Source organism: Rhineura floridana, chromosome 6 (assembly GCF_030035675.1).
Source record: "Rhineura floridana isolate rRhiFlo1 chromosome 6, rRhiFlo1.hap2, whole genome shotgun sequence".
NCBI classification, from domain to species: domain Eukaryota; kingdom Metazoa; phylum Chordata; class Lepidosauria; order Squamata; family Rhineuridae; genus Rhineura; species Rhineura floridana.
The window spans coordinates 7,399,376-7,417,186 of NC_084485.1; the positions used below are offsets into that span (position 1 = coordinate 7,399,376).

Sequence of the window (17,811 nt, forward strand, 5' to 3'; positions counted from 1 at the left end):
CTCCCCCCCTTTTGCTGCAGGGTTGAGAATGAGATCCTTGTTAATGCCTTCTCCCACAACAACAGACTTCCCTATGAGCCAATATGCATTAAAGAGGAGAGTGTTAGCCACTGAGAAGAGTCTTCTCAGTGGCCGACTCACGTCCTTGCACTGTGATTCGCTCCAATCAGCAGGAATGGACAAAGAAGTATGTTAGAAGACTCTTCTCAGTGGCTAACACACTCCATCATGCCTATTGGCTTGTAGGATACTGGAGACATAGAGACTCTGCTGGGACCCTGCTCCCCAAAAAGTAAGGGGCTAAGCCCCCTGAGACCCTGGACGACTACACATCTGTGGACCACTTATGATTCTTTTCCTGCCTGTTGTAGCAATTGTAATGCCCTGTGCTGGATGCTGTGTGATTTTTAATTCTGTTTCAATTGCTTCTTTTATTTCTTATGCTGATTTTTACTGTATTACAATTTGAATTCCATAGAATAATACAGAATTCACATTGGAAGGGTTCTTCACAGACATGCCGCGGACCACCTGAATGAGGCTCATGGACCACTGGTCCATCCAGTTCATCCACACTGACTGGGGTCAGCTCTCCAGGATTTTAGACCAGGAGTCTCTCCCAGCCCCACCTGGAGACGTCAGGGACTGGACCTGCAACCTCTTGTACACAAAGCAAGGGCCCTTGAGCTGCGGCCATTCCTCTCCATTTCCGCATAAGGTCCCGCCTGTGCCTTGCCCAGGCCACCCACTCTGCGCCTTCGTCATTTCTTTCCACTTTTTCCAAATGAGACGATTACTGCTATTTCATCTTAAGTGAAAACGGTATGTAAAATGCTTTTAGTTTAGGAGTGCTGCACACTTAATGGGGAATTATTCCTCTAGGCATTAGGCCTACAAAAGAATCAGGCAATCACCAGTTAGATATTAAAGGCAATCTACTTCAAGATTAAATAGATTGGTGCTATTTCTGTATTACAGGGATGGGCAGAAAGTAGTCCTGGATCAACTGACAGATCTCTGGTGACTTGCAGTACATCCACAAGGGGTTCTGACTCCCAATTTTGTAACAATTACAGTAACAAAAAGCTCCCCCCCCCAAAGAAAAAGAAAAATAGGCTGATGAAACTAAGAAAACCTGGGAGAAACCCAGGGGTGGATTTTTGTATGAAAGAAGTGTGAGTTCAGTTCTGGTACTAAAAACAAAGAAGCTGGGCACGTGCTGTATTTCTGAATGTTAAGTGTGTCTGCCTCTGGGGATCTGTGGGGCTTTAGATCCAGCAGATCCAAAGCCACTGGCAGCCTACTCCGCCTACCCCCTAATATGCCCATTTCAGGGCTTTCCACTTGCTACCACTACCAGGAGAGTTGCTGGCCAAAGCCTTTTGCACCCCCACCATGGTAGAGACCCTAACTCCTGCAAGCCATCAACCTTGGGTGGAGGAGACAATAGGGTTGCATTTAATAAATGGAAATCTCCTTTATTCTCCTACTGAACACCCATTTCCTGTTCTTAGACGATCCTTTCCTGTGTGAATGTCTCTTCCAAGATGTCATCTACCACCTGCAGTTTTGGCATGTGCTTGTACTGAAAATAACATAAAAATTTCAAAAGCTGCTGTTTGATTAACCAGGAGTAATTTTTGGTTAGTTTAATTGATTAGTCTAATCAATCAATCAGCCGACATGTTGCAGCCTGCCCCTAAGCTTGACTGAATTTAAAAAGCAGACAATCAAAAATCTAGCCTGCACGCCAAGTATCAACCAACAAAATACTTCTAAATCACATCTCAGTTTGGTGATAGTGAATTGGAATTCTATGAAAATGAGCTTCCATGACTGAAGTTAGTTTTCATCACGCCACTTCTGAGATAAATAATGTTCTTATGATCAAATAAGGAAGGCTGGTATGCACTGCAGTGACTAAACATAATGTAATTTTCAATATAATTATTCTCTTTAGGGAGGGGGGGAGAATAATAATTTAAACCTTATGCTTATTACTGCTCACTGAAGTACATTTTCCTCCCTTGACAAGGAGGCTGTCAAAACAGATAATTATGGAAATGCTAGAAATAGTTTGAACGAAGACAGGAGCTGTCACAAAAAGTTTCTTCTTTTTAACATTTCACCTTGTATCCAACTGTGCAATTCAGAAGCTATTTAGTTTTTATTATTGCATAGCAAACACACAGTACATTAGAAATTAAAAGCAGTTATTTACTATATTTTCTATTCCGAGCCACTTTCAGACTTCCCACAGTAGCTAAAGGAACTTACAAATGAATTCAATTTCACATTAAAATGCAACTTAGAGTTTGCTTTTAAAAAACACCACTATCTCCAGTCTTAAAGAACCAGAATATTTTTTACTAAAGTTTAACTCACCAGATGGCATTTAGCTTATTTCAATGAGAACATCAGAGAACATACAAAAAGTCCTGCTGGACAGACCAAAGGCCTATCTAGTCCAGCATTCTGTTGTCATAATGGCCAGCCAGATGGATATGGAAATTCTGCCCATAAGCAGGACACAGAATTCTCCCGCTTGTGATCCCCAGCAACTGGTATTCAGAGGCATACTGCCTCCGATACTAGAGGCAATAATAGCCATCATGACAGCCTTGGTCGCCTTGTATGATGATCTCTGTCAGGAGAGAGACAGGGGGAGTGTGACTCTGTTGATTATTCTTGATCTCTCAGCAGCTTTCGATACCGTCGACCATAGCCCCTTGATTATTAAATGGTTCCAATGGAATGATGCAATAGATATCCAGGCCTTAGGAAGATGGGTCATCAAGATGAATCCCCAACAGCAGGCAACAGCAGGCATGAGGCAAAACTCTTGTTCTACTTTTATGAGAAAAAGCCCAGGAACAGCCAAGGTTTAATTAGTCAATAAGGAGGCTTACTGATTATAGAATTTTCTAGGGCTTTCACACTTAACGGACGCATGGTTTCTCAACTCTTCCTAGGCCTGTGGCCTTAAGGTACCAGCCTGAAGCTGACCCGCAGGTTTTCACACTGTCTGCTTAATTTACTCAATTTGGCTGTGAAAACTGTCTCACAGCCTACTAGAGGCCCTCATCCAGGCAAGATATTTTCCCCACAATTCATTGCCATGGAACCATCTTATGAGGCAAAACCAGTTCTTCTTCACAGGTCTTACGCCCAAGATAACCTTGATTCCTGCGCAGTCGTTGCCTGCAGTTGGGTGGGTTTCTGTCTGGCATTTGAGGCGCTGATTCTCCCTTGGTCTTGAGAATCCATCAGCCTTGCCATCAGAGGCTGAACTCACCTGGGGTGTGGATGGCCCCTCCCTGGCCTCATCTGAGGATTCTGCCCCCTCGCTACAGATTGTGCCTGACCCAGGGCTTGGTGTACTGCCAAGGCACCTGGGTCATCCTCCGATGAGGAATTCTCCCAGCTGTGACATGACAGTGCTGCATTTCCCAACAACTTGGTGCAGAGGAGAGTAAATCAGGTGGACATAATGCATTTTGTATAATCGGTATGATTTCTTCTTTCACCACCAAAATCACTAACAGCCAGTTCACATATTATTGTATTAATCTAGGAATTGGTTAAGCATAGCTGCCTCTCACAATGCTAGCAGTAACAATTTGCTCAAGGAACCACGTGGTGAGGGGAAATGAGGATTCCTCCAGCCAGTCATTACTGGAGCAAAGTGGAAAGTGGTCTCATGAAAGTGGCCCCCACCTCATTGCGGTAGCATCTGGTTGTAGTTTACTCTCCCACAGGTAGTGTGCCTGTCGCTAAATGTGGACAACCAAGATGCACCTGCAACTTAATATTCCTCATGTTAAGGCTGTAATGGATCATCCCAATTCCTCCTGTCTCATTTTCTGTAATGTTCCTTAGAATGCTAACCAGCTCCCTACCCTCATCCTACTGGGTACAGTTATGAGGGGTATATTTACATTCACATAATTTTCACTGATTTTGGGGGTGGGAGGGAAGAGTAGCATTACTTTGTAAATCAGGAGAGATTACCAGATGAAAAAAGTTGGCCAATTCAAAGTCTCACCTGCTTTTAAGAACGCTTATCCAAAGGAAAACCCACCTACAAACCAACTTTTCCCATAAGACTCTGTAGAACTATATATAATAAATGTAAATGTACTGCCTTCAAGTCGATTCCGACTTATGGCTACCCTCTGAATAGGGTTTTCACGAGGCTTAGAGGCAGTGACTGGCCCAAGGTCACCCAGTGAGCTTTATGGCTATGTGTGGATTCAAACCCATCCAGGAGCCTCTGTGGGTACGCACTATTCCTCTGACTACCTGATCAATGTCATCTCCCCCTCCCCCAGTCCAAACATCTGGCAAGAGAAGCCTCTGCTGCATGTATCTGTATTCCTTAGGGGCCTCTGACCTTTGTATGCCAAAAAATTAGGAAGTTAATTGAAGTCAATTGAATTGTTTTCAGCTAGCATTAGAGACAGCGTTAGGTGTATTACACTATGATAATGGAGATTCATTACTCTGCAATCTCAATTTTATTTTGATATGGGAATTTGGTTTCCTTTTGAGCTTATATTTGGCAAATAGTCGCTTGATTATCCATGGCCATCTCCCCCTTGCTCTGTGTCTTTGTGAAGTTATGTGATACCCTACTTCTTCCCCCCATGCGTCTATCTCAGCAAACTTCTGGGTTACAAACTGAATTGGTGTGAAGTCAGCATTTTCCACTCTTCTTTTGGTAAAACTTTGCAGTAAATGTTTTCTTTGTACAGTAGTTCATTGATCTGTTTGCAACAGTGCATATATTAGGAAGACAAATGTGGAGCCACAGGTGGAGAATCCTAGCAGATTTGGGCCTGATCAGTCCCTGGAAGGGAGACTTCCTTGAAACCCTTTGTAGCCCTTAAGAATGGGAGCTGTAGTCCAAGAAATCCTGAGTTCAGATCTTGCGGTATTCATGAACTCAAATAGATGGTTGTGACGATCCCACCTTTGGCTCCCCCTGTCAGGTTCCCACCTGCTTGTGGCTACTGCCTTTCACTAGGCACCACCAGGGACACCACCAGTCAGGACCGTCCTTTATATGGTTTCTCACTCCGCTCTAGCACAGATCTCACTAGATCCCACTGCAGGGCAGCACCACCAGTCACTTTCTGTAACCCAAACTCCCAGAGACTTTGCGTAAGTCTCTCTGTAGCTTGTTACTTTGTGACTGTGTGCCTATGCTGTTCCCAACCCCCTTGTATCTTTATATTTAAAGCATACAACTCTGGGTTGCTCTGGATACTTGACTTGTTACAATCTCTCCCTTCACCACTATTAGATAGAGTTTCTGTTCAGCCTTGGTAATTACCTTGCCCTCCCTTCTGGTCTGTATATCCCCCAGCCAAGGATCAGGCCTTTGGTAAACCAAATAAGTATTTATTAAATATCAGAAATAACAAGATTACTTAAGGAATGTTTCACAAGCGTATGGTTTCATCTATATTCTGTTAGGTACTAGACTTTTTGCGAATTGCCTCAGAACTCCGACTCACTCTCAACACCACCAGCTCCAAACCTCCAACCTCTCTCTCAACCTCTCAAAGACACCACCTCAACCACAACCTCCCAGATTCACCACCTTGATTCAACTATCATTCTTCCATTTATACTCCCAGCCATTCAAACGCTCAGCCAATCATCCAGCATTCTACTGCTCATGTACACCCCCCTCCTCTTTCACTCCACTTACCATATGTCTTCTATATAAACAGCACTTACCATATTTCCAATATAAGCAGGAACATCACAATGGTCTTAAGTGATTATTGCTTCAGCCTGTTCCCTACTCCGCTCACCCGAAAATGGGTACTGCTGATTTTAAGAGTGTTAAAAGTATTGCAAGGGAAGTTCTTGAACACACCAGTGCTAAAGCATTGCTGTAGTTATTTCCGTTAAGTAAACCCTTCAAACCTTTCTTGTAATTTCTCACATGGAACAGAGGGCACATCCTCTACCTCAGAAAAACTTTAGTATTTTGTCTGATTTTGGGTGGAAAGCATTATAGACAGTCATACTAGTTTTTAGCCCCTTGATTATTAAATGGTCCCAATGGAATGATGTGATAGATATGAAGCACTGTGATAGGTATGAAGCCACATTCTATAGTACACTGCTATTTCTCATATATATAAACACCACACAGTACTCTCATTGCCAGACCCTTCGGTGCTTTTAGATCCTTTCATATTGTTTACTCTCTTCATCTCAGCATGATGCCAAGGGACACTGCATTAGTCGATTAACCAGATCATGAGCAATTAATCTCTCTCTGTTCCAGTGGGATCATTATCGCTGCTTTGTACTAGCTTTTACATCTGTTCTCTCTGCTGAAATATCTAAATTCCATTGTAGTCTGGCTCTTTCTATGTTGTTGGCCTTGCATAAAAATCAAATTGTAGAGCTGATATCTATATTACAAGAATTTTTAATACTTGTCGCTTATATGCTCATAAAACCTAGCCACTATATTAAAAGCTTAGTGATTTGCTGTGCCTTTATTGGGTGTGAAGCCACAAGAACCGCAATTAAGTGAAACAGTCATACATAAAACTGTAAGTTTTATGTTGTTTTATCTATATACAGAGTTGTATACAAACCCTGAGCTGAAGGCAAATGTGTTCAGGATAGTAGCTTATCTCATGAACTTTCATTTTGTTTCATAGGATTTTTTATTTGTGTGATATTCATATAGGAAAAGCATTTTGTGTGTATATAAATATTAGGCTTTGATAGACCCATTCTATTAAAACACTGTGGATATTTTTTAACATCTACATGAAGCCGCTGGGTGCGGTCATCAGGAGTTTTGGAGTGCGTTGTCATCAGTACGCTGATGACACGCAGCTCTATTTCTCCTTTTCATCTTCTTCAGGTGAGGCTGTTAACGTGCTAAACCGTTGCCTGGCTGCGATAATGGACTGGATGGGAGCTAACAGACTGAAGCTCAATCCAGACAAGACTGAGACGCTGTTGGTGAGTGCCTTCTCTGCCCAGATGGTGGATGTTCATCCTGTTCTTGATGGGGTTACACTCCCCTTGAAGGAACAGGTTCGTAGCTTGGGAGTTCTTTTCGATCCTTCCTTGTCTCTTGAGGCCCAGGTGGCCTCGGTGGCACGGAATGCTTTTTACCATCTTCGATTGGTAGCCCAGCTACGTCCCTATCTGGACAGTGACGACCTCGCCTCAGTTGTTCATGCTCTGGTAACTTCTAGATTGGACTACTGCAATGCGCTCTATGTTGGGCTGCCCTTGAAGACTGTTTGGAAACTACAGCTAGTCCAGAATGCAGCGGCCAGATTGCTGACGCGGACCAGAAGGTCCGCTCATATAACACCTGTTCTGGCCCGTCTGCACTGGCTTCCTATTTGTTTCCGGGCTAGATTCAAAGTGCTGGTTTTGACCTATAAAGCCCTACACGGCATGGGACCGCAATACCTGGTGGAACGCCTCTCCCAATATGAACCTACCCGTACACTGCGCTCAACATCTAAGGCCCTCCTCCGAGTGCCATCCCATCGAGAAGCTCGGAGGGTGGTGACTAGAACTAGGGCCTTTTCAGTGGTGGCCCCCGAACTGTGGAACAGTTTTCCTGATGAGGTGCGCCTGGCGCCGACGCTACTATCTTTTCGGCGCCAGGTGAAAACCTTTTTATACTCCCAGGCATTTTAAAGTGTATTTTAACAGTATTTCACTATTATCTTGTATTTTGGACGTTTGGTTCTTTTATTGTTTGTTTGTTTTTGGTTCTTGATTTATTGTATTTATTGTATTATACACTGTGCTTGTTTTATCTTTTATGTACACCGCCCAGAGAGCCTTCGGGCTTAGGGCAGTATATAAATTAAATTAAATAAAATAAATAAATAATAAGTATTCTGGGGTGGATGGATTTTGAGTCCTGCTTTAAAAAATAAACTAAGTCAATCAGACTTAGGTCAATTTCATTCTCACCAGTTTCTTTCCGTCACTTAAGTGCATTATTACATTTTTCACAGGAAGTGTTTACGAATGAGAAATATGAAGAAGAAAAAAAGAAGAAGATTGAAGATATTTATGAAAAGGACAGACTCCTGCAGGCTAAAGAATATGAAGAGGGACTTGTGGCAGAACCACTTCAAACTCAGATTAAAGGCCATGCATCCTCCCCTCACTATGGAAAGAATGAGCCCTCAGACGATCCAGTCAGTACAGCAAACACTTTTCAGCCTGGATCCTGGATGCCTCCTCAAGACAGTGCCCGTAATAAATAAGAGGCCAATTGTAATACATCAGGAATTAGATGAATAATTATGTTAACAAGCTACAGGGTTCAAAATTATTTTCTTATCATCCAACTATATTATGCCTACAATAAACATATACATTTGAAAGTTCAACAGCATTTTTAGAAATGATAGATTCCATGCACTATAGCTTCCTGTGTATTACTAGTGGGATTGATTTTCTACAAATAGAAGCAATGCTGTTCACACCAAGATATAAGATGTGATTAAACTTCTGCCATCTAAAATTCATTCTGAGGCATTTCCTATTCATTTCAGCTTGAAAATTTAGTGTTGGTATGATCACTTAAATTAAACTGATGTATTATGCAACAGTCAATACTTTCAAATTGATCTTAGTAGGAATGCGCAAAAAAATATTTCCCATGTGCTCAACTAATGAAGTCTTAACATCTGTAAAGCTTTTACTGAGACAAACCAGCATGAGCTGTACATGAGTTCACCGCTTCTCCTTTACTAAACTTTCTCACGAGTGATAAATCTTCTCATGGAAGTAGACTAAAGACATGTTTTAAAAAACAAAACTAAGATAGTGCTGGTTTTAGATATTACTTCTGTACATAAGTGTTAATTTGGCTAAAACCTGTATTTGGTTGCCTGCAATAAACTGTCAAGATAGTGCTGTTAGATTTGTCAGTCATGTTTCTACCTAATTATGTGTGTCCATGTACATCCTGATAAGGAGCCAGAAGCTAACCAAATTAACTGTTTCAGATAACTTATATATGCATACACAACAATTAGACACTTTTCTCATTGTAAAGAAGCTTCAATAGATTTACAAATTAACAAAGCCAATTTTAAAGTATCATTTATTTAAAGTAGAAATTTAAATAAGATTAATGCTGTTCTGTCATTTAACCATGCCACAAGCAATATGCAATATTCACAATAGAGTGGGCATGGCCTGAGCAATTAAAAAAATACACAAATTATACTTGGCAATTTTTCTAATGCATTTAGAGATAATAGCAACTTTCACTAGATGAAGCTATCGACTTCCTAATCTTACCAGCCCTTACACTGAGGAAGGGCCGTATCGCAGAGGCAGCATCTGCCTTGCAGGCAGGTCACAGGTAGGACTGGGAATGTTCCATTTCTGAAATCCTAGACACAATACTGAGATAAATGGGCAACTGGTTGGACTCAGTATAAAGCAGCTTCCCATGTACACCAGGAAACCATTGCTCAAGATAAGGTACAATGGCTATTTCACCAAAGCAGCGTCACAACTTGTGGCAGGATACTATTAACCCATGGTAATCCAGGATCTCAATGCAGTAGCATTAGGTCCATGCTCTTGACTCTCTCCTTTGGACAGGTGTGATACAATACAAAGCTGTTGTGGCCCTGAGGAAGGACTGGGTATAAGTTATTGCAGAAGCCAGCTTTTACATAGCTGCAGTATTGCATTGCCTATGAGAAACATACTGTGGGCCACCTTCGCTGGCCCATAGGACTGATGCTTGTAAATAAGATCCAAGTCTAGCGATTTCAGTTAGGAGGTACTCCCTTCACTTTCTACCCTCAAAGTTCAATAGAACACCTAGTGTTCTCAGCTGTAAGTTTACTTAAACAGCAGCACTGTATACATCTGCCACTTTCCCTAATACATAATTCTTTGTGTAAACAGAATGAGTCTGCACCTAATAATCCCATTTGTTCGCATAATAGTACTTTCATTGTCAAAGTCATTATTCCCAATTATTGGTCCTAGATAGACCAGACAGTCATATTTCACATTTTCCCCAAGGTATCCTGTAGATAAAAGCTACTGCCACTTGCACTCAGCGGAAAGGTCAGGCATCCTGTTCTGAACAAATATTAACTACCACATAAGATTCCATAGCGGAGGTGGTACAAGTTCCAACAAACCAGTTGATCAATGCAAGGTGAAAATACTGACTTTTATAATGAAAGTTGTAGTAGAAAGAAGCTATCTTGTAAGTCTATAGTAGAAAAGTGTGTAGAAAATAATCAGTACATTTCCATGCTATAAAATCATAAGTAGTTAGGTTTTCAATCAATGAAATAATAATTTTAAAAATACATTTTAGACATGTATTGTAGCTTACAAATATACCCTAAATTAGAAAATAAGTCCCAGGACAAAGCTTCTTAAAAAGCTATTAAAATTAATGACCACAGACTAACACAAATTAAAAAGAACAAGCGATTTCAGGAATTGTCAATTTTATCCATCTCCGTTAAAGATTACAACACAAAGATACAAATGTAAAAACAGTGCCTTGCTGAGAAAAGTTCTGTCCAGTAGGATTGGCATCTTAGTCCTTCTTTGTTCGTTTAGCTTTAGCAATATTTTCTTGGCGCTTCTGTTTCTTTTTTTGCTCTCGCTCTCTGGCTTCAATCATTTTTGCCAGTTTCCATGATAGTACCGCACTTGCTAAGAATAGAGGTGTTAGAGCTAGGATCACTGTTGTAAGAAATCCATAAGGATCCTTTGCAGCCCATTCCACAATATATTCAGCCCAGGATTTAATATTATTAAACATCTTTTCTGCCACCTAATTGGGGAAAATTCTAAAGGAAAAGAAAAATCAATGATACCGTTAGTTGCACTTAATAGAGAACAGCCATTGAACTATTTGTCCATGATTGGGAAAGGAATTCAAAGCTAGATCGATTTGTACAATTTGCTATAGGAAATATTTACTGCATATTAGGGCTGCATCATTTTGTTGATTAATTGGTTAAATACATTTTAATCACTGAAGTACTGTCCAATAAATTGGTCAGCAGATTAATTTTTTAAAAAATGTAATGCAACTTTAGATTACAAAAACTGCAAGTGGCAAAAAAGCCTTTTTAAAAAAGGCACGCCATCTAAGATCAAGCCTGCTGTGATGCCTGCATCATCTCAAAGAAAGCTTTCTTCTTTAGAACTACTCTTTTTTTCCTTGCATAAAAATTTAACCAGTTGTTTAGCTGAGTAACATTTATTGAAGCTGGGTGATAGCCCAATTAGTGATGCATTAAAGAGAACCTAGAGATAATTATTTCTTAGCAGTATACAGGTGAAGTTTTAAGGATTTCAAGGTCAACCTGACTTCAGGCATAGCAGCTGGTAGTTGTACTATGGTATCCGCTACTAATTAGTGACATAAGAGCATTTGTGCCATGCTATGGGGCAAAGGGTAGATGGGATTACAGCTGTTCCTTCAGCACAGCATCCTAAAGAGGCAAAGATCCACTCAAATTACAGGAGAAATGGTACAATCCTGTGCTGATCATTCCTTGTATTAAGCCAGTCGCTCAGGTAAGGGATTGTTCCCACAAAAAAGGGAGAAAATAGATGCTACGCTGAAAACAGAGTAGCTAACAGTCCTTTTCAGGTCAGACGCTCAATTCATTTCAAGGAGATGAACGTCCCAGACCTTCACACAATTATTTGGACATGCCTCCCTCAAATCAGTGGTACATTCACATGTGTTGTGTGGTTTTCACAGTCCTACTGATACAAATGGGAACACGTCTGTATTCAGGACACAACAGCCAATCAGGGTCTTTGATCAATACCTTGTCCAGATTAGAATGTGTTATGAGCTGGACCCAAGAAACTGCAAGTCAAAGGAAGACAGACATGAGCAGTGTTCCACTGCAATAATTCTTGCAGTGGTACAGCCATTCTCATGTTTCTGCTTGTGCAAGAGATTACAGAAGCAGATCATCTTTTGATTCATTTTTCTCTCAACACTTCTGCAAGATGAGCCAAAAAGCACCTTGTACTCAAACTCAAGTGTCTTTTGCTTGAATTCTAGCCTGCTGTATCTCCCTCTTCCACATACAGAGAATGGCTTTGCACATTAGCTATCAGGCCAAGTTCAAGATTCTGGTTTTGGTGTACAAAGCCCTATACAGCTTGGGACCAGGATACTTGAAAGATCAATATACCCAGTTGATCACTACATTCTGCAGGTGAAGGCCTGCAGATACCATCTTATCAGGAGGTCTTTTCTGCACAACATAGGAAGCAGACCTTTAGTGTAGTGGCACCTACCCTCTGGAATTCCCTCCTCTTAAATATTAGACAGGCACCATCTCTGTTATCTTTCAGCACTTACTGAAGACCTTCCTCTTTCAACAAGCCTTTTAAGTAGAGACCTTATCCTAGTCTGCGTCTGTTGGAAACGTTTTTTAACATATTTTTAAAGCTTTTTTAAAAAGATGTTTAAAGATGTTTTGTTTTAATATATTTTAAAGTCTGTTTTTAAGATGCTTTAAAGTGTTTTTGTTTGCCGTCCTGGGCTCCTACTGGGAGGAAGCTTGGGATATAAATTTAATAAATAAATAAATTCATCTCCTGCTGTGATCACATCATCATCTAAAGTTCTTTCACTGGGATCCCAGGAATCCACCAAATCAACTATTTTTTACAATTCATATTCACACAGCATATCACCAAAGAAAGCACACTTACCCAAGAGGTTAAGAAGCTCCAGTTTAACTATACACAACAAGACTGGACACTGCTGTCATACAGAACTAAAGGAAATAACCTTAAGAAGGTAAAGTAATTTCCAATTATTAAAGTTGCAGAGCAATATAGAACAATCCAAACTACATACTTGCATGTGTTAAAGGTGCAGATGTAAAGGTCCACACAAAGCTTGAGAAAGATGGGGAACTGAAATAGGAACTCCCCTCTGATCCTGTTATCACCAGCAGGGCATGGGGGCCAAAGCACAGGGAATACAAATAGGCACTTTGGAAACATTCATCAGGCTTTAAGCCAGGGATGGGAAACCTGTGGCCCTTCAGAGGGTGCTGGACTACAACTCCCATCCCTGGCTCAGGCTGACGGCAGTTGGAGTCCAAGAGCATCTGGAAAGCCAGTTTCCCTTCCCTATCCTTTTTTGTGGCACTTTCCCTGCACAAATGTCTCATATTTTGAAATCTCACTTACTGAAATCAAGATGCAAGAATAAAGAGGGAGCTCTGCATCCACTAACGCTAGTGCAAGAAGCAATGCTTAAATGGTAGCTGTTTTAGGCAAAACATTTATGATAACTTCTGAAGGAAATAGCTAATGTGGCGCAGTGGTTAGAGTGTTGGACTAGGACCTGGGAGACCAGGGTTTGAATCCCCACATAGCCATGAACCTCACTAGGTGACCTTGGGCTAGTCTGAGAGGCAGGCAATGGTAAACCATCTCTGAATACTGCTTCCATTAAAACCCTGTTCATAAGGTCGCCATAAGTAGGAATCAACATGAAGGCAGTCCATTTCCATTTTCTTACGGAAAAGATATATGGAAATTGGCTTTTCTTTTTCTGGAAAAGAAAGCCTGAAAGGGCAACTGTTAAGAGATATTTTGTGAAAAGAAGAGCTTGTACCTAGGCAACTAACTGGGCTAAATGGCTACTAGAACTCTTACAGCTCGTAGGGTTGTAATGCACAGTGGCTTTTTAACTCTCAGTTCTGTCTCCAATTGCATGTATGCCTAAGGCCAGTCCATGCATCACACAATTCCACATGACTGCCTCTGGAGCATATTTGTATGGAAAACTAGTTCTATTACTAAAGTCCAGCTCCTCTTCATAGACATAGCCTTCACTTTTCAGCAATAATTACCATTATCAGAATGAGAGATGGATGTACACCTGAAATACCCTTTCTTGGTCCTAGCATGCACTTCATTTAAGCATACTATGTTGTATTCTGTTCTAAGAAGTCGATTCTGCATTTGAGAAGAACTTGCTACCCAGCTATTTCTGTTCAAAACGGTAGGAGGCATTAATGTAAACAACATAACCATCTGAGCATACTCAGAACTGCTTCTGAATCCTCAAGGACTAGCAGCACAATCCTATGTATATTTATTCAGAAGTCCTACCCACAGTGTTGACTTACTCAGCACTGAACAGGGTTTTCCTCCAGGTAAGTATGTTTAGGATTGCAACTTAAATCTAGTTTCACGTAAGACTGCTCTAGAGAAGCATGAAGCAAACATAATGCTCTAAATCGTTTGATATGTAAAAATGACTCCAACACCTGGCCCTACTCTATCAAGCGGCCCGAAGAGTATTTTTTTCCCTCCTCTTTAAAGATATGTCTTGAGGTAAGTGGGGATAAATGAGCTATAACTCAAGAGAGTGACTGCAAGTTTAAAACCAAGACTAGCAGTTATGCCAGATGTGTAAATGTGGTGGGGTTAGGACATTTTAAATGTTTTTAACATTGTTTTGTCTTAATGTGTTTTGGGATTTGTTTTTGTGATGTTTTAAAGTGTTTTTGGTGCCTTGTTTGCCACCCTGGGCTCCTGCTGGGAGGAAGGGCGGGATACAAAATAAATAAATAAATAATAGTAATAATACTTTAAATACTTTTGCACTGCTTTGGAGCTAGGGTTGCCACAGAATATATCCCTAAAATCAGGGTTGCCATCATTTTTCTTAGATGCACATCAACAATTGGAGGTACTCGTATTGTTCTATTAGGGAAAAAAAGTCCAAAAGTAATTGGACGGTAATACTTTTACCTAGACCACTTAAAATCTCATAGAATGGTGACAACATAGTTAGACTTTACAGACATTAGAATACACCAAGACAGCACAAGCCCAATAGATAAATGAGATTAGAACCAACACATAAATCTCAGTTCCAATGCATGCACATCAAGAATGAGACTTTTTATTACTATTAAATTTATATCCCACCTTTCCTCCAAGGAGATCAAGGTGCTGTACATAGTTCTCTTCATTTGATCCTCACAACAACTTTGTGAGTTAGGTTAAGCTGAGAGACCTTGACTGCCCAAAGTCACCCAGAGAGCTTCATGGCCAGGGGGGATTTGAACCTTGGTCTCCCAGGTCCCAGTCTGACACTCTAACCACTAGGAAACACTGGCTCTTTATTCCTGCATCTAATGAATTTCTGCTTAAAAACACAAGTATGTCTCCCAGTTACTTTTAAACCATCCGTCCCCCTGCCGCCGCCCCTGACGCTCTTTGGCAACAGCCGAGTGATAGGCAGACTGGTACACCTGTTTAATTTTTATCTGCGGGGCAATTGCCCCACCCAAAGAGGTTCGGCGGGGAGGGCGTGATTAGGGGGGAAGGTGTGCGAAGCAAAAGAAGTTGGCAGAAGTGCACGAGGGGAAAACAAGACTCTGAAAGACTGTCATATAATCCACTCTTTTAGGGAACAACTCCCTGGTGCTGAAGCAGCAGGAGTCTGAAGATAGCCCCTCAAAAAAAGAAGAAAAGAATATGCAACATGAAATGAGCAGATTTACGAGGAGAAGGAGGGTGGTCGCTTGCGGGACACCTCTTGCCCGGAGCCCGCCCTTCCTCCTCCCCCGCGAAGTCTCCTCAGCCACGAGAGGCCTTTTTCCTGCCATTCCCCCTCAAAGTTTAAGGCAGCATCCCCCTCCCGGCCACCCCCGCCCAGTGGAAGCCCCAGCTGAGGACTAAAGGATTCGCTCACCCATCAACCGGAAGCAGGAAGGGACGGAAGGAAGGCCGCTTATCCCTCCGACTCCCGCTTGTATCCGTGGGCGATCATAGAGGAAACAGTCGGCTAGAAAGGTTGGTAACGGAGCCCGACCGCCAGAGGTAGGAAATGTGAAGAGTAAATCACGCCATCGTCTAAAGACGCGGGAAGAAAATCTGGTCCAAAATGGAGATCGTTTAAATTTGGACCGTTTACTCGACGTTTTCAAAAAAGCGCGTGTATTGTATTGCTTTTGCTTTTAACACCGGGTTTAATGGATGCGGTTAAAAACAGGATTTTCCTTGAAAAACCGCATCCACTTCAGCGCGTGTAAACGTTTCTGTTCTTTTTTTTGTTTGGATCCTCCCCTACGCCGCCCACTTGAGCTGTCCTGGTCGTCATTTCATTTCCGGCTGCTGACAAACACACTTCCGTTTATTTTCTCGCCATTCAAACACAATATATTCCAGGACAGAGCACCAGGGGGCAACCTTCTTCCTTGCTGTTCAACGGAGCTCATAATCGGCCGCAGGCTCTTTTCTCCAGCAGGGTTGCAGGTTGCTGGCTGGGAGGATTGAGCTTTACGAACTGCAGCCACACTGGGCTCAAGGCAGGGGACGGGCAGAAGGAAGGCTGACTGTGCCGGGCCCAAGGCTGGGAAAAGGCAGGAGACAGCTCATGTGGCCTAGACAGGGTAGTGGCTTTGCTCCAGGCCGGGAGAAACAGAAGGCTGGTCAGTGGCTGAGGCAGGGCAGCAGAGGGGCAGGCTGGTAGGGTTTGTGAGGGCTGAGGGAGTGTTTGTGAGTTCCTGTGTGCATGCGTATTTGGGGGTGCCTGGGCTGTGAGTTTCCATGTCTGTGTGTGAGAGAGAGTGAATGTCCCTGTGTGTCTATCCACATGTGTGTGGGGGTGTTTGGGGGTGCCTGGTCTGTGAGTCTCCCCATGCATGTGTGTGGGGATTGGGCTGCCTGGTGTGTGTGTGTGTTTGAGGGTGCCTGGTCTGTGAATCTGTGTGTGTGTGTGTGCATGCTGCGAGAGAGTCCTTGTGTGTGTCTGTATCCCTGTGTGAGGAGGGGATTGGGATGCTTCATGTGGGTGTGTGTTTGGGGGTGCCTGCGCTGTGAGTCTCCATGGGTGTGGGTGTGAGAGAGAGTGTGTGTCCTTGTGTGTGTGTGTGTTTGAAGGTGGGAGGTTAGTGAACAAATGGTTCTGCCCCCCATTTTTTAAAAAAATAACAAATTTGTGCAGAAATGTGGAGAACTAAATTTAAGATGGAAAAAATGGGAAACAAAACTGACAGATCCCTAGCAGGAGTTATATTAGTAAAGAAGGGGGGCTGCATTGGAAAACTTTTTTTTAACTTACAAAATTGAGCTATCCCCCCAGTACTGGAGATAAGGAGATAGCCCATTTCAAAAGAAAAACATTTTAAAAATATAGATTCAAAAAAGGGTGCAACACCAAATGGGGAACATCTGCACCTTTCCCTATCATTCTTGTATCAGTGTACAGAACAATCACTGTCTTCTGGGGTTATACCTCTTAGACCTTTGGCTTTTGTGTGGATGGATGCAGAGGTAGGCAACTGGGTGCCCTTCAGATGTTGGGACTCCAGCTCCCATCAGCCCTACACAACATGGTCAGCCAGTGAAGATTTCATGGATAAAAATGAGAAGGCTCAACCAGGCCAAAGGTCCAGCCTGAGCTCCTGACAGGCTAACAATTTTTGTATAGCATAAACTTTTGTGGCTTAAAGTCCACTTTATCAAATGCATGACATCTATTTCTAAATGGCAGGTATATATGGAGGGGGGGGAATAGGAATTGTAGACTGTGAAGTCTGGTGGAGATGAAATGCCAAAAAGTACAGACAGTGAAAATTACATTATTAGCAGTGGCCATTCACAACCTTCTCTTCCCCCCCCCCAAAAATGTGTTGATAATAAATACATCCTGGCACTGGAATAAAACAGTAAACCATTTTTACATTAATAAACCAGGAGATTATATTTTAGGCCCTGTGCCTGTTTTTTTTAAGCCAATAGAAG

General features: G+C 42.0%; 1 protein-coding gene across 2 annotated transcripts; it reads right to left on the reverse strand.

The window, feature by feature from the left end:
* Positions 1–9,104: 9,104 nt before the first annotated feature.
* Positions 9,105–16,095, reverse strand: LOC133387006 (small integral membrane protein 15). Of its 2 annotated transcripts, XM_061630893.1 has the most exons (3): positions 15,758–16,093; positions 12,748–12,826; positions 9,105–10,850 (listed from the first exon to the last, which is right to left on the reverse strand). In XM_061630893.1, exon 3 carries the CDS (start codon positions 10,820–10,822, stop codon positions 10,595–10,597), a length of 228 nt encoding a protein of 75 aa, XP_061486877.1. In that variant the 5' UTR covers positions 10,823–10,850; positions 12,748–12,826; positions 15,758–16,093; the 3' UTR covers positions 9,105–10,594. The 2 variants fall into 2 exon arrangements, with proteins under 2 accessions (XP_061486877.1, XP_061486878.1); XM_061630894.1 differs by lacking the exon at positions 12,748–12,826 and having other exon boundaries at positions 15,758–16,095.
* Positions 16,096–17,811: the final 1,716 nt, after the last annotated feature.